The 16275-nt window shown below is 44.3% G+C and overlaps 1 protein-coding gene across 2 annotated transcripts in view; it reads left to right on the top strand.

Annotated features, from left to right (window-relative positions):
• Nucleotides 1-16275, top strand: part of NCAM2 (neural cell adhesion molecule 2) — a 1313898-nt gene that overhangs the window by 471055 nt on the left and 826568 nt on the right. For both annotated transcript variants that reach the window (XM_085623062.1, XM_085623061.1), the window contains exon 2: nt 11837-11911. In XM_085623062.1, coding sequence (XP_085479188.1) covers nt 11837-11911 — 75 coding nt within the window. The remainder of the gene's footprint in view (nt 1-11836; nt 11912-16275) is intronic.

Here is a 16275-nt window from a genome sequence, read left to right on the forward strand (position 1 = left end):
TAGTTAAGACATGTTATCCTTGTTCATGGAATGCCATAGGTATAGCGGGTTGCGAAAGTGCTCACTTTGCAATCTCGATGACCCCACAGTTTACCTTCTCCGGTCTGGTTATCTACAGACCCCCCGGCCCTGATGCTGCCTTTTGAACTGCTCTTCCAGAGGTGGTCTCTTCTCTAGCCCTCAGATCAGCAAACTTTAGTATAATAGGTGATCTTAATCTACATGGATGCCCCTCAATCCTCTGTGGTGAGTAGTTTTCTTGCAGATCTTGAGGCGCTACGATTATATCAGCACATTAATTGTCAGACCCATGTAGGGGGTCACATTCTGGACCCCTTTCTGACGAATCTGTATAATGTGAGTGTATCGCCGTCTAAACCTATGGTGTGGACAGACCACTATCTGGTCGAAGTCCGGATTACTTCGACTGTCTCTCCTTTTAAAAGTACGATACCTGTCGTTTTTAAATGCCCTTGGAGGAATATGAATCTGGAAGATTTCCACCACCTTTTGCTACAACATCTTCCAGAACTCCCTACAGACGTCGCCTCCGGGTATGACCACTTTTGCGAGTGGTTGACCCAAGCATTAGACACTTTAATACCAGCGGGTTGGAGTAAGATCCGGCCGGGCCACTCAAGCCCATGGTATGACGACTCCCTTAGGCTCCTTAAGGTCGCCTGTAAGAGGGCAGAAAGAGCTTGGTGCAAGGCATATGATCCCATTCTTAAACAGGGATATCATGCCAGCATTAAGCTGTATCACCGAGCTATCTGTAAAGCACGGGCCTCATTTTATTCCTTAGAATTTAAGAACAGTTCTAACCCTACTAAACTAATCTTTAAGGTTTTTAAAGATCTGACCAATAAGAAAGTCGCAGTGATGGGGAATGGCTCTTTGGCCCACTGTGAAGAGTTAGCATATTTTTTTGTAGAGAAAGTGGACGCGATCTATAGGTCTTTTCCTCCTCTTACTACATCTAATAACAACATAGAATCTATGCATGTCATTTCCAGTCCATTGTCAGTGATTCCTGTGCCATCCCAGGAAGAGTTTGAATCCTGAGTTGTGAAAGTCAAATCGGGCTCTCCGGCGGACCCTCTGAGACCTGCACAATTTAGGGAATCCGCCGAGATCTGTTTCCCGTCTCTTTATAATCTCATCAGGTTATCTTTCACATCTGGGACGGTACCCATAAAATGGAAGCAAGCCACGGTTATGCCGATATTAAAAAAGCCTACTTTAGATCCAACAAAACCAGAACATTATCGGCCCATTTCTCTGCTTCCATGGATCTCTAAGATCGCTGAGGCTCACGCCAATAAAATTTTATCTGGTCACCTTCTAAATACAGGCATTCTTGATCCCTCCCAGAACGGCTTTCGTGCTGGCCATAGCACAGAGACAGCTCTGTTGGCTATGGTTGAGCACCTGCGGAGGATGTTAGACTCTGGACAGACGGCGGCACTGATCCTTTTGGATCTCAGTGCCGCCTTCGACACTGTCTCCCACCCGATTTTGCTTCAACGGTTAAGAGAAGCCGGAGTGGAGGGTGCAGCTCTAGACTGGTTTTGCTCATTTTTGGCTGAGCGCACTTTTATAGTGTTTACACCTCCCTATGAGTCTACTCCTCGCCACATCTCCCAAGGAGTCCCGCAGGGTTCGGCACTTAGTCCGACCCTGTTTAATTAGTATGTGCAACCGCTGACTGTGGTCGCCAATAAATGGGGCCTAACTATGGTGTCCTATGCTGATGACACCCAGCTAGCGGTTGCTCTAAACGGGAACACTGTGTTGGATGCTTCCAATTTTCAGAGGGCCCTCAAGGAGGTGGCAAGCTGGATGATGGATAACCGCCTCCAACTCAATGCCACTAACACTGAAGTCTTAGTCTTGGGCAAAGAGGCTCATCTTTGGGGAGGCGACCGGTGGCCATCAGAGCTTGGCCAAGCCCCTATCCCGGTGACACAGGTAAAGAACCTCGGGGTCTGGCTTGATGCCAATCTATCATTTACCCCTCATACAAAAAAGGTGGCTGGTACCTGCTTTGGTGCCCTTCAAAGTCTTAGGCCCATCTTCAAATTTTTCGATGCCTCCACTAGGCAACTCATAGTCCAAGCTATGATTCTTTCCAGATTGGATTACGCCAGTGCACTTCTATTGGGCACCAACCAAGCAGAGCTTACACGCCTTCAGCGTGTGCAAAATGCGGCTGCCAGAATGTTGGTCGGTTTGCCCAAATTCTGCTCAGCTAGGCATTCCATTCTGGACCTTCATTGGTTACCTGTCGGGCAGAGGATAAAGTTCAAAGCCTTGTGCCTGGTTTTTAAAATCCTAAAGTTTGCCTCTCCTCCCATTTTAGCTCAGACCATCTCCTACTATACCCCTGCAAGAGCATTATGATCAAAGGGTCAATTTCTGGCTAATGTCCCTCGTTTCAAAAAAGCCAGGATGGGCGGCCGCTCATTTGGTGTTTTGGCAGCAAGCCTTTGGAACACACTGCCTGTTAGTATTCGTTCTATTCCTGATTTGCTGCCGTTCAGAAAGGCTGTGAAAACATTTTTGTTTCCTCTGGCTTAATGGTTTTTGCGGCTGGTTACCACGCGTCTTGTGTTATGTCACCTGATTCTTTATAGCGCCGGGACGCCACCTGGCTGCGGCATCTGTGCGCTTTACAAATATAAATAACATAACATAACATAACATTTGAACTACATCAGGGATGTGAGGTTGTACACACAGTAGTGGCCCGTGGGGGGAGTTTCGTGGGGCGGTGAGGTGGGGCGGGGAGGGACAGGGTGGTGGTTAGTAAACACCGGTATATGGACAAACAGAGGTAAGTAAACAATTAAATTAATAAAACAAATTTTGTTGTGCAAGCTGCATCGCAAAATGCAATGCAGCGCAAGCAACGAAATTCATTTTATTTATTTAATTGTTTACTTACCTCAGTTCGTCCATGTTACCCATCCTCCTTCTCCACACACTCTTTTTCATACATTTTAAAAACTAACTTAATGCAATCCGGTGATAAAAGTGTAAGACTTCTTATCCAGTTGCATCTGGGTCGGCAAGGGGAACTGTGGAGTTGAGTAATTTACCCCTACAGAAAAACATGATAGTCGACTCAGACTTCACAGCACTCCCACAATTGTGCTGCAGATCTCCTCCTCTTTTAGATTCATGTAGGGTAACCAGTATTTTAGATCTTGGATGGTTCAGAATATGTGACTAATACCAAAAGCACATCATATATGCAATCTAGATTGAAAGAACAAAACTTGTGAACACATTTTGGCTATCTATTTGAGCTCTGACCGCACCAGATTAAGTGAATCAATGACTTACTCTTTTCTCTAAAGTGCTTCAGACAATTACACACTTTTTACCAACCCTGCCCAATCTGTCTACTAGCCCAGTTATCAAAGGGGAACACATAGAATTCCCATATTTAAGGGACTGGAGTGAGCTCAGTGCCTTGACAATTCCAATGAGGAGACACATGTTTTTACTTACTTATACTCTCTGTCTCCTCTACTCTACCATGGATCTAGGAACATTCTGGCATTTTTTGTTCTTTTATGACTTGGCTCCAGAACTGTATTGGCCAAAATCCTGATCACATCCACAAGGATATTTAGAGCTACATCTTCAAGAAAGTCTATCTGTTGGGAAAGTTGCATATAGAGGTCTTAGTATAAAAGAGATAATGAAGCTCTGATACCACTGAACATTGGTGTTCAGGTACACACTTTATGTGACACCCACACCCCTTGCTTAAACCTGCTGTAAGGGAACTTTACTATTTTAGAGGTCTTGTGAAGTGCCACATTGCTTGATATTTAATAATTTTGAATGAATTTTTTCTATAGTAATGTTTTGTTTTTCCTTTTTAAGATGCTAATCCCTAGGCCAAAGTATTTACTTTATTATCTTATTATATCCATCTATTTGACCCAAGGTTGGTGCAGAGTTTTATCTTTGCCATGTGCTTATGTGCAATATTGTGTATTTGCTGTGCTATGTAATATACATAACATTGCATGCCTTTTCTCTGAGAAGCTCTGTAAAGACCCAGCCTAGCTACGATAGATGAGCATGGAAGCCTTTGGTAAACATATAGCACTGTCAACTTAACCTTTGTATAAATACTGGCTGACTTTGTTTTGCTAACCTATATTTTCAAAATTCATGCCATACTTTTCCAAGTTGGAGTATATTTGTCCATCATAAAAGGAACCAAGCGAATACATATGTCAGCCTAGAACACAATGGATATATCATGTTTTGTCCAAAAACCTATGACGTATAGAAAAGGAAAATGTAAAAATGTATTGTAAGAATAGATGTAGTTTGACAAAAGACGTACGTTTATAGAATTGAAGCTATGTTGTAGTTGGTGTATGCTTTGAACTAGAGTAGCACTTTTTTTTAGGACTGTGATTATTTTTTTTCAAAACTCTTTTTATTAAGTCAGCTGATATAGTATTTGCAGGCATTACAAAGCAATGAAAACATACAATATTCCATACATTGAACACCAAGCAGGTGAATATTATATAGTGATTAAATACTAAGGAACTAAACATTTCGGGAACGAGAGCCCCAAACATTGTACAACACTGTGTCGCATACTGTAGAACAGAACCCCGATTGTGCCCTAAATGCGCATCGACATACCTCAAGTCCATCTGAGCAGTCATTAAGCCCCATGCAACATCCCTATATGGTTTCGACATCCACAGGGAGCAGAGGAAGAGGCTCCAGTTCAAGGCCCCTAAAATCCACCCACCGTTTCCATATCTTATAATGTTTCTGAGGGCACCCTCTTGCTCTAAAAATAGGTTGCCCCTGGCCCATACACCAGTCGAGACCAGCTCGCCAAGCCTATGCTTATACTTTTGCATTGTTTTATTCACTTTCAATCATAGAACATCTAACACTGTTAATCTCAGAGGGAACAGTATCCAATGATGTCCGTCTTCTTCCTCTTTTGTATGTGCACTCATTGACTCACAAAGCAGTCCTTCGTGTTCGAGTCGATGATTCTCTCGGGCTGAACACAAAGTTCTCTGGGGCAGATTTATATCGGACTTGCGCCACTTTGACGGCGTCGTTGCGTCACTTTTGTGACGCAGCGGCGGCGTAAACCCTGCGCCATGTTGCGCCCCATTTACAACGTGACGCATCTAGGGAGATGCGTCACGTTGTAAAGCTTGCTCCACATGTGGGCCCCATTTACAACGTGACGCATCTAGGGAGATGCGTCACGTTGTAAAGCTTGCTCCACATGTGGGCGTACCTGCACAGGGGGGGTGTTCCGGCGCAGGAACGCCTCCGAAAAATGGCTGAGTGAAATCTACAAGATTTCACTCAGTCACTTTTCCGGCCATGCTGCGTCAAAACCCTGCGCCTGCTTGAAGCAGGCGTAAGGATTGACGCAGAATTGTAACGATAGGGCACCCCCGAGCCTTGCTGGAGCTGCGTCGCGCTTGCGATGCAACTCCAGCAATCCGCCAACCTTCCGCCATCAGATGCGTCACGCATCTGTTTATCCTTGCGCCACGATGCGCTGCATTGTAAATGCGGTGCATCTATTGTGGCGCAAGGGTAAACTTTCGTGACAAATCTTTCCTGGCGCATCCCTGCTGATTTGCAGGGATGCGCCAGGAAACATAAATCTGCCCCCCAGTTTTTAAAAAGGTTTCTGTTTTTCCAGGTAGGCCCTCTTGGATATGGTGTGCATTAGATTCAGATTTCTTGGTCAAAATACTTATTTTTATTTACTGTCTTTAATTCTGTTGCGTTTATCTCAAATTTGCAACAACATACGTGCTAATGGTGCAATTGGATTTGTTTGGAAAAACCTTAACATTCCCTAGTCAAAAAACACAAAATGAGGTAGAACAGCAGTGGTTTTAGCATAACAGCTAGTGCAATATTATTCAGCAGTCTTTATCTGTAAGCGTATGAAAGATATGTGTCTTGTTGTCGTCCAACATATACTTTGTTGTTAACAATGACATTTTCCTAAGGTAGTGTAGGAAGTAAATATCAAAAGCAGCCACCAGTGGATGTTTGCGTCCACATTTAAAACATTAGCAGTGATATTGTCGGAAATCTGTACCGTATCCATTGAAACAGTGAGTGACCATGCAGCAAATCCCATTCAGTTTCTGCAGTTTGTCCAATTTCATTCACCGCTGCCAGACTAACCCTTTTATGACATTTCTAGATCACCACCACCAAAAACACATGACAGGATACGAGGATGGGAGTAATCTGCAATTCTGCTAAGTGGGTCATTGCTTCATTGGACACAGGTTTATCATTACGGTGCATCATCTACAGCAAACCCTGAGTTTGTACCTGTGTAGGGTGGGATGTAAAAACTCCAATGGCTCACAATTATGGAGATAGACCAGAGACACACGGAATTTCTTACAGGCACTGTGCAACATCCAGAGTCATTTCCGGCTACACTATGCTGACACTTACTGAGTACAGGCCTTCATCTATTAAATTGATACAGAGCACTGCACAGTGAATCCCCTTCCAGTGAAGCCTTAGTTGCAAAGAAGAGCATCTCTTGCGATTGATTTCATTTGAAACCCACAATTCCTCTCATAAAAGGAGCAAACGAATGTGCATAATCTGGGTGTGCACTTGGACATGTACTTGTTGGTGCCTTGTACCATGCCTCCGACCAAGCCCTGGGCTTTGTTCATATTCCTTGCCACATGTCCCTTCACCATGGCCGACAATGCGGGAAGGGTTGATGACAATTGGTCTGCTGGGTCTGTCTCTGGTGACTGCCTCTGTGAGGCAGACCCCAGCTTCTCTCACCTAAACTACATTCTCAATATTTGTGCTTTGTCAGGCACTATATAGAGCCCATGCATAATTGATTCATACCTTTGCACATGTTAGCTGATTTTGTTGCACAGGAAGCCTGATTTGGCATGCACCCCTAATGGCAGAACATACGTTCTGTAAATTTGTTAATATGCATGCCTAATGCATGTCTTCCCCAAATCTATTACAATGTGCTTTGTTCCAGGCAAACCGTGCATCTATTTTATCTCCCATGTGTCTCCTTATACCCCAGATCTTTCATTCATCCAGCCTTACTCCTAAAAACCCTTTCTCACCTGCTTCCTGTCTCACTAATGCTTCCCTATTCAAATGTACAATGTTCCCATTTGCTACAAATTTTACCTGAACTTTCTCCCCACCTGCTGGTCTGTATTTTTCAGCCTCTTTCTCTCTCCAAGTATTCACTTTACACACACCTCAATCTCCCACTCAGGCCGCTCTCTCCATTGACTGCCTCTCCACCGTTTTTGCTTCTCATCCCTTCTCATCCAGATTCCTCTTGTACATTCTTTAAAGTGGTATTATATCCTTTTCACTCTTTCACTCAGTATTAATTATTTTCACCTCCTTCCCATGTTTGCTTCACATTTCCCCTCCCTCTACTACCAGTCTTGCCACAGATGAACTTGAAAGAAGCTATTAGCAACATGGTTTTACCCATGTGACCACACACATTGCAAAATTTAGAACAGGTAACGTTGCTTCTTGCATGCCATACCCCTCACAGTTGTGAATCCAGGATCCAGAACATTTATTCCTTCAGTAGCAAAAGGATTGCTTAAGGAAAATAAAATAAAATCTCTGGCCATTTGGTTCGTCTTTGGGGTGGCCGCCTCCTTTCAAAGTAGCAGACTGTCATGGTGTATGTATGTATAGAGTGCACTATCACCCGTCAGGCTAACACAGCACCACATGCAGCATCACTAGCAGGTAGGTTGGGCTCAGCAAAAATCAGAAGTGCCCTGTTGGGACATAACCTGCTCAGTAAAATTAAAAGCACCTGCAGCGGGGGGGAAGCGCCATCCCCTCACTCGGACGTAATCAAGGAGAATTAGGCTCTAATGTCCCAAGAAGCAACATCATCCGCAACCACCAGCTCTGTTCCCCAGCACCACTAAATAGGCCGCAAATGGGGACCACATTGTCCTTTAGGCAGGAGTGGACCAGCTTCAGTTCCCAGTAAGCGTCCAGTTGCTCGTGGCAGTAAGTAAAATCCTGAAGCCAATGGTCCAGCAGGTGCCCCAATGTCCTGCCTCCTCACCCCTAGATGTCTTGACTTACTACCAGTTAAGACAAGCCCTGCGGGCCATTGAAGATAGTTTCCTGGAGGCCCCCTAACATTTCTTGTGTCAGAGGAGATACTTACTAACCTGTCCCCATGCAGACATGTCACACGCCTCTGTGCTGGAATACAGGCAACTGCACAGATCTGCATGCCTACTTCTGCCAGACGTGGTCTGCTGCTCTGGATATACCCTTTAGTGAAGAGCAGTGGAGGTACTGCTACTTTCAATCTTGGGCCCTCTGCCCAAACTATAGGCTGTGTTTAATTCATTTTAAGTATGTGTATAGAGTGTACTGGACGCCTGAGCAGTTGTACGGGATGGGTATTGGGGATGATACGAGCTGGGTGCACTGTGCTGAGCCCGCTAATGACTTTTTGCATTTAGCATGGGAGTGCTCTAGTTTTGCGCGTTTCTGGTCAGACGTCTTTGACACTGATGCTCGGATCATGGTCTTTTTGTCCGAGCATTTACCGTGGTTAGCGCTGCTTGGCTATGTTAAGATCTTCCCCTTGAGGTGCGTAAACTCACAGTGATCTCGCTGGTGCTGGCTAAATGCAGGGTGTTGTGTAGTGCTTTGAATGAGCAGGTGAGAAGTTTGAACTGAGTGCGCTACTGTATTGACACCCAGTGGAGCTTCCTGTTGTAAGGCATGCTGTGTGTCTTGCATGCCCGGTCTGATGGCTTAGTGGACTAATGTGTCCACTGTAAGGGCCTGTGTTGGAACTCATGATCACAGGTTCAAATCCCAGAGGGTCCACTCAGCCGTTCATCCATCTGGGGTTGATAAAATGAGTACCATTGAGTTGGGTAACAATAAACATGTTATTCAGCACCAAGATACCCTAGGGTGAATGTGCAGTTTACAAATGCACGTTATGTTGCATGGAAGGTTGAGAATGTATCTGGCTGCCACGGTCAGGATGGTTTGTAGTCTTATGATGAGTTGCTTGGTGATTCTGGCCTGCAGGGCATACCCATAGTCCAGCCTGCTGGTGGCGAGGTTGTGGGTGATATTTTTTCTGGTATTGCTCTTTAGCCATTTGCTGATCTTCCCCAGCATCCTCAGGGTGTGAAAGCAGAAAGTTGTGATGATGCCCAGCTTGCTGTAAATGATGATGCTAAGGTTCTTGGAGTGGGAGGTGGTGGTAGGTGTGTGTTCAAGAGTGGTCAGCCACCAAGTGGAGTTCCAGGGTGAGATGTTTTTTACCAAGAAAGACTACTTCTGTCTTGTCGGTATTGAGCTTCAGACATTTGGGCTTCATCACGATGGCGCCACCAGTCATGCAGGCAGTGAACTTGTTTCTGGTTTTATGTTTTTTTCCCAAGAGGGACAGTATGAATTGTGTATCATCAGCTTATGAGTGTATGGGATGTCATCGGCACAGATGAGGACTGACTGTTTGTGTTCTTCTGGTAAGAAGGGTGCAGATCCATTGGAGAGTGGATCCTTGGATGACAACCTTATGATCGGGATGGGATCATCTGAATGTTGTCAGCTGCTTAATTGAGGCCTATCTCTATACTGTAATTTCGTCCGAAGCCTGATTGTGTGGCATCGAGGAGCTGGCCATAGACAAGGTGGTCAGTGAGGCATCTATTGATGGATTTTTCTAGGACATCAACAGGGTATGGTAGGAGGGTGATTGGTAGGTAGACCTGGGCTAAAATTCAGTTCCGCTCGCGGAAATTGCGATAATTTGACATTTTCGTGTTCCGCGGAGAGCGCAAAAATGTAAAAATTTCCGCAATCCGCATTTTACCAGAAATGTTTTGCTTGCTCGCGCTGTAAAATAATACATTCTCATGTGTGCGCAATCGCCTTACCTGAATCCCTGCGTTCGTCGACAAGTTTTCCCAATCCGGTCGCGTTCTCAACGAGATGTTGGATTGTTGGTAGCCATTTGCGCTGTCTCGCGACAGTTCGCACCCACAGTAACGTCATTTGTCGCGCGATCACGTCTTTCTTCTCGCGATCATGCACCGCGAGACAAGTGAAAACAAGATGGCCGCGCCCGCGAGCAACCGCATGGGTAAGTTGGCGAGCGGCAACCACGCAGAAAATACTGCAAACGAGCGGGAAAAAAACTTCCGCATCTTCGCGATATTTCCGCGTGTTTGCGGAGAATTTTAACATTTTTGCGATAATTTGCAAAAGTGAATCTCGCAAATTCCGCCCACCCCTATTGGTAGGTAGTGTGTGAGTTTTGCAAGGTCTTATCAGGGCTGATTGAGGAGGGAGGTGATGATTGCACACTTCCAGACTTCTGGGAAAGTGTCGATAGAGGTGTTGTGGACAGGGTAGCACTTTGCTGATGAGAGTTGAGCCTTTGTTGAAAGCGTGGCAGGGCAGGCATCAGAGGAGGACGGACGGGGCCTTATGGTGGTTGGCCTTCATGATTGTTGTGGCTTCCTCTTTGGTGATATGGTTCCCTGTTGTAGGGGTATTGTCTTTGTCTGATACCAGAAGTCTTATTTCAAAGCTAATGGGGTCCGGTTGTGTGTCAAAGTTGGTGTACATGACTATGATTTTGTTGCAGAAGAATTTTGAGAGTTCCTTGCACAGTTCCTTGATTGGGGTGATTTTGCTGCTGGTTGCTGCTGGTGTGGTGAAATCCTTGATGGCAGAGAACATTTCTTTGCTGGTGCTGGAGATGTTGATGTGCTCGGCTAGAGCCTTCCTTTTATTTTCCATTTTTGCTGCTGATAATGTGCCTAGGTGAAGTTGAATACTTCCTTGTCTGATTCTTCTTAGCTTGCTCTCAACCTCCATATGAGTTGCTCGCAGTGCCATTTGGTCATTCTGAGATCATCCATTTGCCAGCTGGCTTGCATTTGGGTTCTTGCTACTTGGCTTCTTGTCCGATGGGCTAGGATCTAATCGCAGGCAGTGATCCAGTTGGTAAAATTGTTGATGTCGTTGGGTCAATGGTCTGTGTGTACTCTGGTTGTTTTTTGTGGAGGACGAAAGGCCAATGCACCTCTCATATTTTCTTCCAGTGTTGGCAGTCAGGGCCTGTCATGATGGTTCTTACATGGTGGAAAAGTTTGATTGAGAAACTGAACATGGCGCGGTCGATCTAGGTGACCAAAGTGGGTGTGCTGATTATGATACTGTTGAATTAAGTAAATATGAGGTTGAGTATGTACCCACAAGCATGTATGAGGACTGATTTGTGTTAGGTGGATCTCAGTGGTGAGTATTAAGGAAGGAGCATGCTGAAAAACTTGCAGGGAGAGCAGATGAATGCTCGTTCTGTGTTGTGGGGCATGGTGCGGCAGAAGTGAAGTGAGCAGCAGCTGGGGTTGAGTGTGTGGAGAGATACAACAAAATAGGGGTTGGGTAAGTGAAGTGAAGGGCCAAGGGCCCTGGTCCTGAGCATGGTATAGGCATGAATGGATGCTGACGGGCTTGTCTTTATAATGAATAGCTCTTGAACATGGCTAAGATAATTTCTCTTCATTTGATGATGAGCATGTTGGACGGTGAAATCATATGAACATGCATCAAATATGAAAGTGAATAAACAATACCAAATGTGCAATTCAAGAACAATAGTTTCATATAAAATGTATTTTCTGAAATGCAGAAGCAAATTTCTGGATAGCATGTATCTATTTTGTTTTAATTTGTATTATTCAGACAAATAGCAATTCATGTTTATTGTATGTTGTAGCACTTCTGCAAGTGACAATTTCGCTGATCAAGGTAGAGCTCAGCGTGGGAGAGTCCAAGTTCTTCACATGCACAGGTAAAAATTAAATGTTTATTATATTTATTAATATTGCTTTGATTTTTCGACTAAATTAGAATGATGTTTATTTTAATTGATAGAGTGTTATTGACTTTGGACAGTTGAAGTTGACATTTTACAGATTTAGTAGCATTATTGTGGCTTAATTATGATATTCAGGTATGACAGCATTATGTTTTGTATATCTTGAATGTCTTAATGGTTTAAAAACATACTAATAGTAATCGCATCAAAATACAATAAAATCAATCAATCATCATAGCAAATTGCTCATAATTAAGTATGTTGAATAGAGGTTTCCATATCAACACCGTATCTATCAAGATGGAAATTATTGGCCATTATCTAATAGTTAATATGATACTTTGATTGCCTCCCTTAAACACAGGTTAACTTTCTAAGTCTCACAAATGGCCTACAATGTTGCATTGAGAATGTTAACAAAATCCTCTACAATGGTATTCTAAACCACTAACCATAAAGTCGCCCTCCTTTCGCTATTTTATTTACATCTATTGTCTTTCAAAAATAGATTAGGTTTTGTACTGAAAGAAGCTAAAACACACATTGATGATGTTTCTTAGGCTAATTAGTGATTTCAAATTTGTGATTGCTTTTTTTGTTTCCATAGATGGTTGATGAAAAAGATAAGAACATTTGTGGGGGATTATTGAATGCTAATTGATTTTCATACTGTACAGAGATATGAGCTCAGAGAGCCTGATTCTTAAAACAATTTGTAAATCTGAGCCCACAAGACACTACCTTGTATCGTTTTTCAGGATTACTGCATCAGACATTTGAATTTCTGTGTGAAAGGGCCTCTTGTTGAGTGGCCACACTCATTTTCTTCTGCCGACTAGTATTGATAGTTTTTTAACTGTGCACCCTGTGGCACTGCTGTCCAGGCCCCAGTGTATGTGGTCTGACCCGTAAAACATAGTAAAACTGGCTAATCCACAATTGACTGTTTAACATTACTTTAGGGTCATAGTATATGGCACAGGGAAATACCCCAATGGCATTGAAAATTAAATACCACCTGTGGACTGCAGTACCTATTGTACCATTCTCCTGAGTGCCAAAGAAAGCACAACTTCAGGCCTCTCTGTATAGCCTGACTCCTGTAGACTTTGAACCTGCAGACAAACCTGTCACAATAACAGCAGGAAAGATCACTACTTTTAAATATTAAATAAGCCACCTCTAGGTAGGCCTTATCGTGCACAAGGTAGGGTGCATACTATTAAAAAAAAAGTGATGCATACAAGACTTTAATGTTGGCATGTACCTATAGTGATTAGCCTCCAAAAACTATTTTCACAGTACAGATGTAGCTGTTCTATGAGAAATAATATCACACAGATACAATAAGTCAGCTAACTTTGGATTAGGATAAGCTACAAAGGTGATTAAACTACTATGTTTACTATTTATTACAAATCCAATTCATTGTTGAAGTCAGATTTTTAGTAGAGTTAGCAAAAGTGACGTTTAAAAATGTGCTTTACCAGCCTGAACTTTCAGTAGACTAATCAGAGTTAAAAACTGCTCTCAGAGCAGAAACACTGACTTAAGCCTTTTCAAAGTAAGACCTGGGTGTAATGTATGTCATGGATATCAGCACAGGAAAGGTAGTTGGGGAGGGTCCAGAAACTTAATTAACTTTAAATGGACCAAAGTTAACCCTACCTTCAAAGTTAAGGATAAAGGGAGCCCAAGGAAGTGAAGTCTTTTGTTCCGAAGGCCCTCTGTAGCCAATTGGGCACTAGCCCAATGAGAGGGAGGGCTTTGTCCCTAAGTCACTGTGATGTAGCTAAAAAGGAGAAGGCTGCTCATTTCCCTAAGCACACCCCTGGCTGGCATACAAGCTCCCTCAGGGGCAGGGAGATTCTGCCGTATAAGATGTGCCTCAGAATAGTGCACTGTGAGAATAGTTTGCAGTAAGGAAAACAGGACGTGCTGCAAATGTGGGAAAGGTCGCAACCTGGTGTGTCCAGGAGTCACCCCCACTTACCGGCTAGTGAGTCTACAAAAATGGCACCTAACTCACAGCTCATCGGAACACTCTCTGGACCCATGAAACTACCAAAGAGAACTAGACGTGCTGTTTTAGACCTGTGTGCAGACCTGAAGAACTGGACCTGCTCCAACATCTACCAAAGGCTAAGAAGTTGACTCCAAGGTTCACCTGTCACATGACCACCTATATGGCTACAGGGAACACAATAATCAAACTTCCCAGCTGACCAGTATCAACTGGAACTGGACTGGACCCTGCTGGTGGCCTCTGCTGGAGTGAGTCTTGGCCCCTAAGTTCTGTCTAGTGACAAAGATTGGCTGCTTCAGAAACTGTGAAAAGTAGAGACTTAAAAAATGTTTGAACTTCCAAGATCTCTGAAGCGTCAGCAGGACTTTGCACCAAACAAATGTCTGATTGTGTTGTGACTTAATCAGATAGAGCTTCAGACTTGCCCCTCTGGAGAATTTCAGCTCCATAAAAAAGACTAATTCTGAAGGTAGACTTTTTCATAAGTTGAAGGCACAAATGATACCTGCACCAATGTGGTCACTTTATCGGCAGCGGAGCAGTGAAAATAGTAATAAATAATGTTTGGGGATTTAATTCTTCAACCACTGAAGAATGAGAGGGTGATTTGGTTTTTTAGGGACTTGAACTTTGGGTCTGCTTCTCAAAAGATTTTCCTTGACCAGTGTTTTATTCCTGTGGCCCAACAGGAATAAAATGAGCACTCCAGGAGTAAGCCGGCCTCATGCATGGCTTGATTTTGAAGTTCTTGACAAAGCCAAGAGTAATACAAGTAACTCATACCTACCTGTTAGAAATGGGGTTTCTGGTTGCCTAGGTTATGCACCAAAGCCAGGCAGAACCCACCACTCTAGTCAGGGTAAGGGAGTTACATAAACAAGATAACCCCTGCTCACACACTTGGTAGCTAGGCAGAGAAGTCAGGCTCATCTCAGAGGCAATGTGTAAAGCATACCACAAAAAGAGACTCCACTCCAGGGTATATAAAAATATCTCATATATTGTGTATAAAACACCTAGACCACAAGCACATAAATCACTTTGCCAACTAGGCAATTGTCCTGACATCACATTAGACCACAAATCACATAAAACAATAATCCCTTTAACAACAGGCAATTGTCATAATATCTCATAGGGCATAAATCATTTTGCCACTTGGCAATTGTCATAATACATGTAGTGCACTGAAGCAAATAGTTAGAAGTTGCCCATGGCATGAACACTATGAAAGTAACACTTTACACCATCAATATATATATTAGGCAGTTATTGAGACTGGTACGTGTCACCCTATCATGGCCAGGTGTAACTGGCATAACTCACAACATTAGGCCATCAAACTGCAGTAGTTAGTTGATGAATGAGTTCACCTCAATCCCGATAGGCCCCTCAGGGTGTATGAATCCCCCAGCAATGCTCTCTCTCATTGGCTGGTTCCTGCTCGGGCCCGTTCTGGGCTTGCCCACCAATGGCCATAAGAGTCCAAAATGTCCCCCAAAAGTAGATGCTGAATGAAGCAGCTGGCCGCAATCAGGCAGTGCAGCTGTGAGGGTTGTCTGGGGCTTCAATCCCCCACTGCATGTAGGCAACTGTGGAGGCCTCGCTGGACCCTTCCCTCCTGACTTAGCCTCCACTCGGCTGCCCGTGAGTTTGAGGCATAGCAGGTGCAAGGACTGGAGTACTGACCCCGGTTTCAGTGTGTTCGCTGGTCCTGAGCCCTATCTCACCTTCCTCCTTGTGGACCTCATTTACTGCTCCTAGCAGGATGTCAGTGGATCTCCTCCACCTCCTCAGGACTCCCGGCCTCACTTCCCTGTAGGTGGACTCCTTTTCCCTACCCCCCTCACAGTGGTTCTTCAGCGGGGCTCATCCTGTTCTCCATCAGTGGCGCTGGCTTGCCGGATGGCCACAGAAGACACCCTGCTCATGCAAGCTTCCTTCCGGTGGCATCACACGGGGGTCCCGGTGACTGAAGGAAGCGTAGGTTTTTTATAGGCGTTAGCTCTGTCTTTCCCTTTCAGAGACCACTTCTCCTCAGCCTGGTAGTTACTGTCCCCTGCTGAATGGGGGGGGGGGGGGGTGCACCAGGACAAACACCGGCCTCCTCCTCAAATCAGTGGCACTCAGGTGTTTTCAGGTAAGCACCCAAATCCCTCAGCCATCCCCAACAGCAGCAGCTTATGAAGGGAATATACCTCCACTGGGTCTGTATGGAGGAGAGCTTTTTCCCTTCATCGGACATATGAATGGGACAGATTAGAAGGGGTAATGCTTGAAAGGCTTTTATCACTCTCACAAGGCACCATGG

This window comes from Triturus cristatus, chromosome 8, assembly GCF_964204655.1.
Source record: "Triturus cristatus chromosome 8, aTriCri1.1, whole genome shotgun sequence".
Taxonomy (NCBI): Eukaryota; Metazoa; Chordata; class Amphibia; order Caudata; family Salamandridae; genus Triturus; species Triturus cristatus.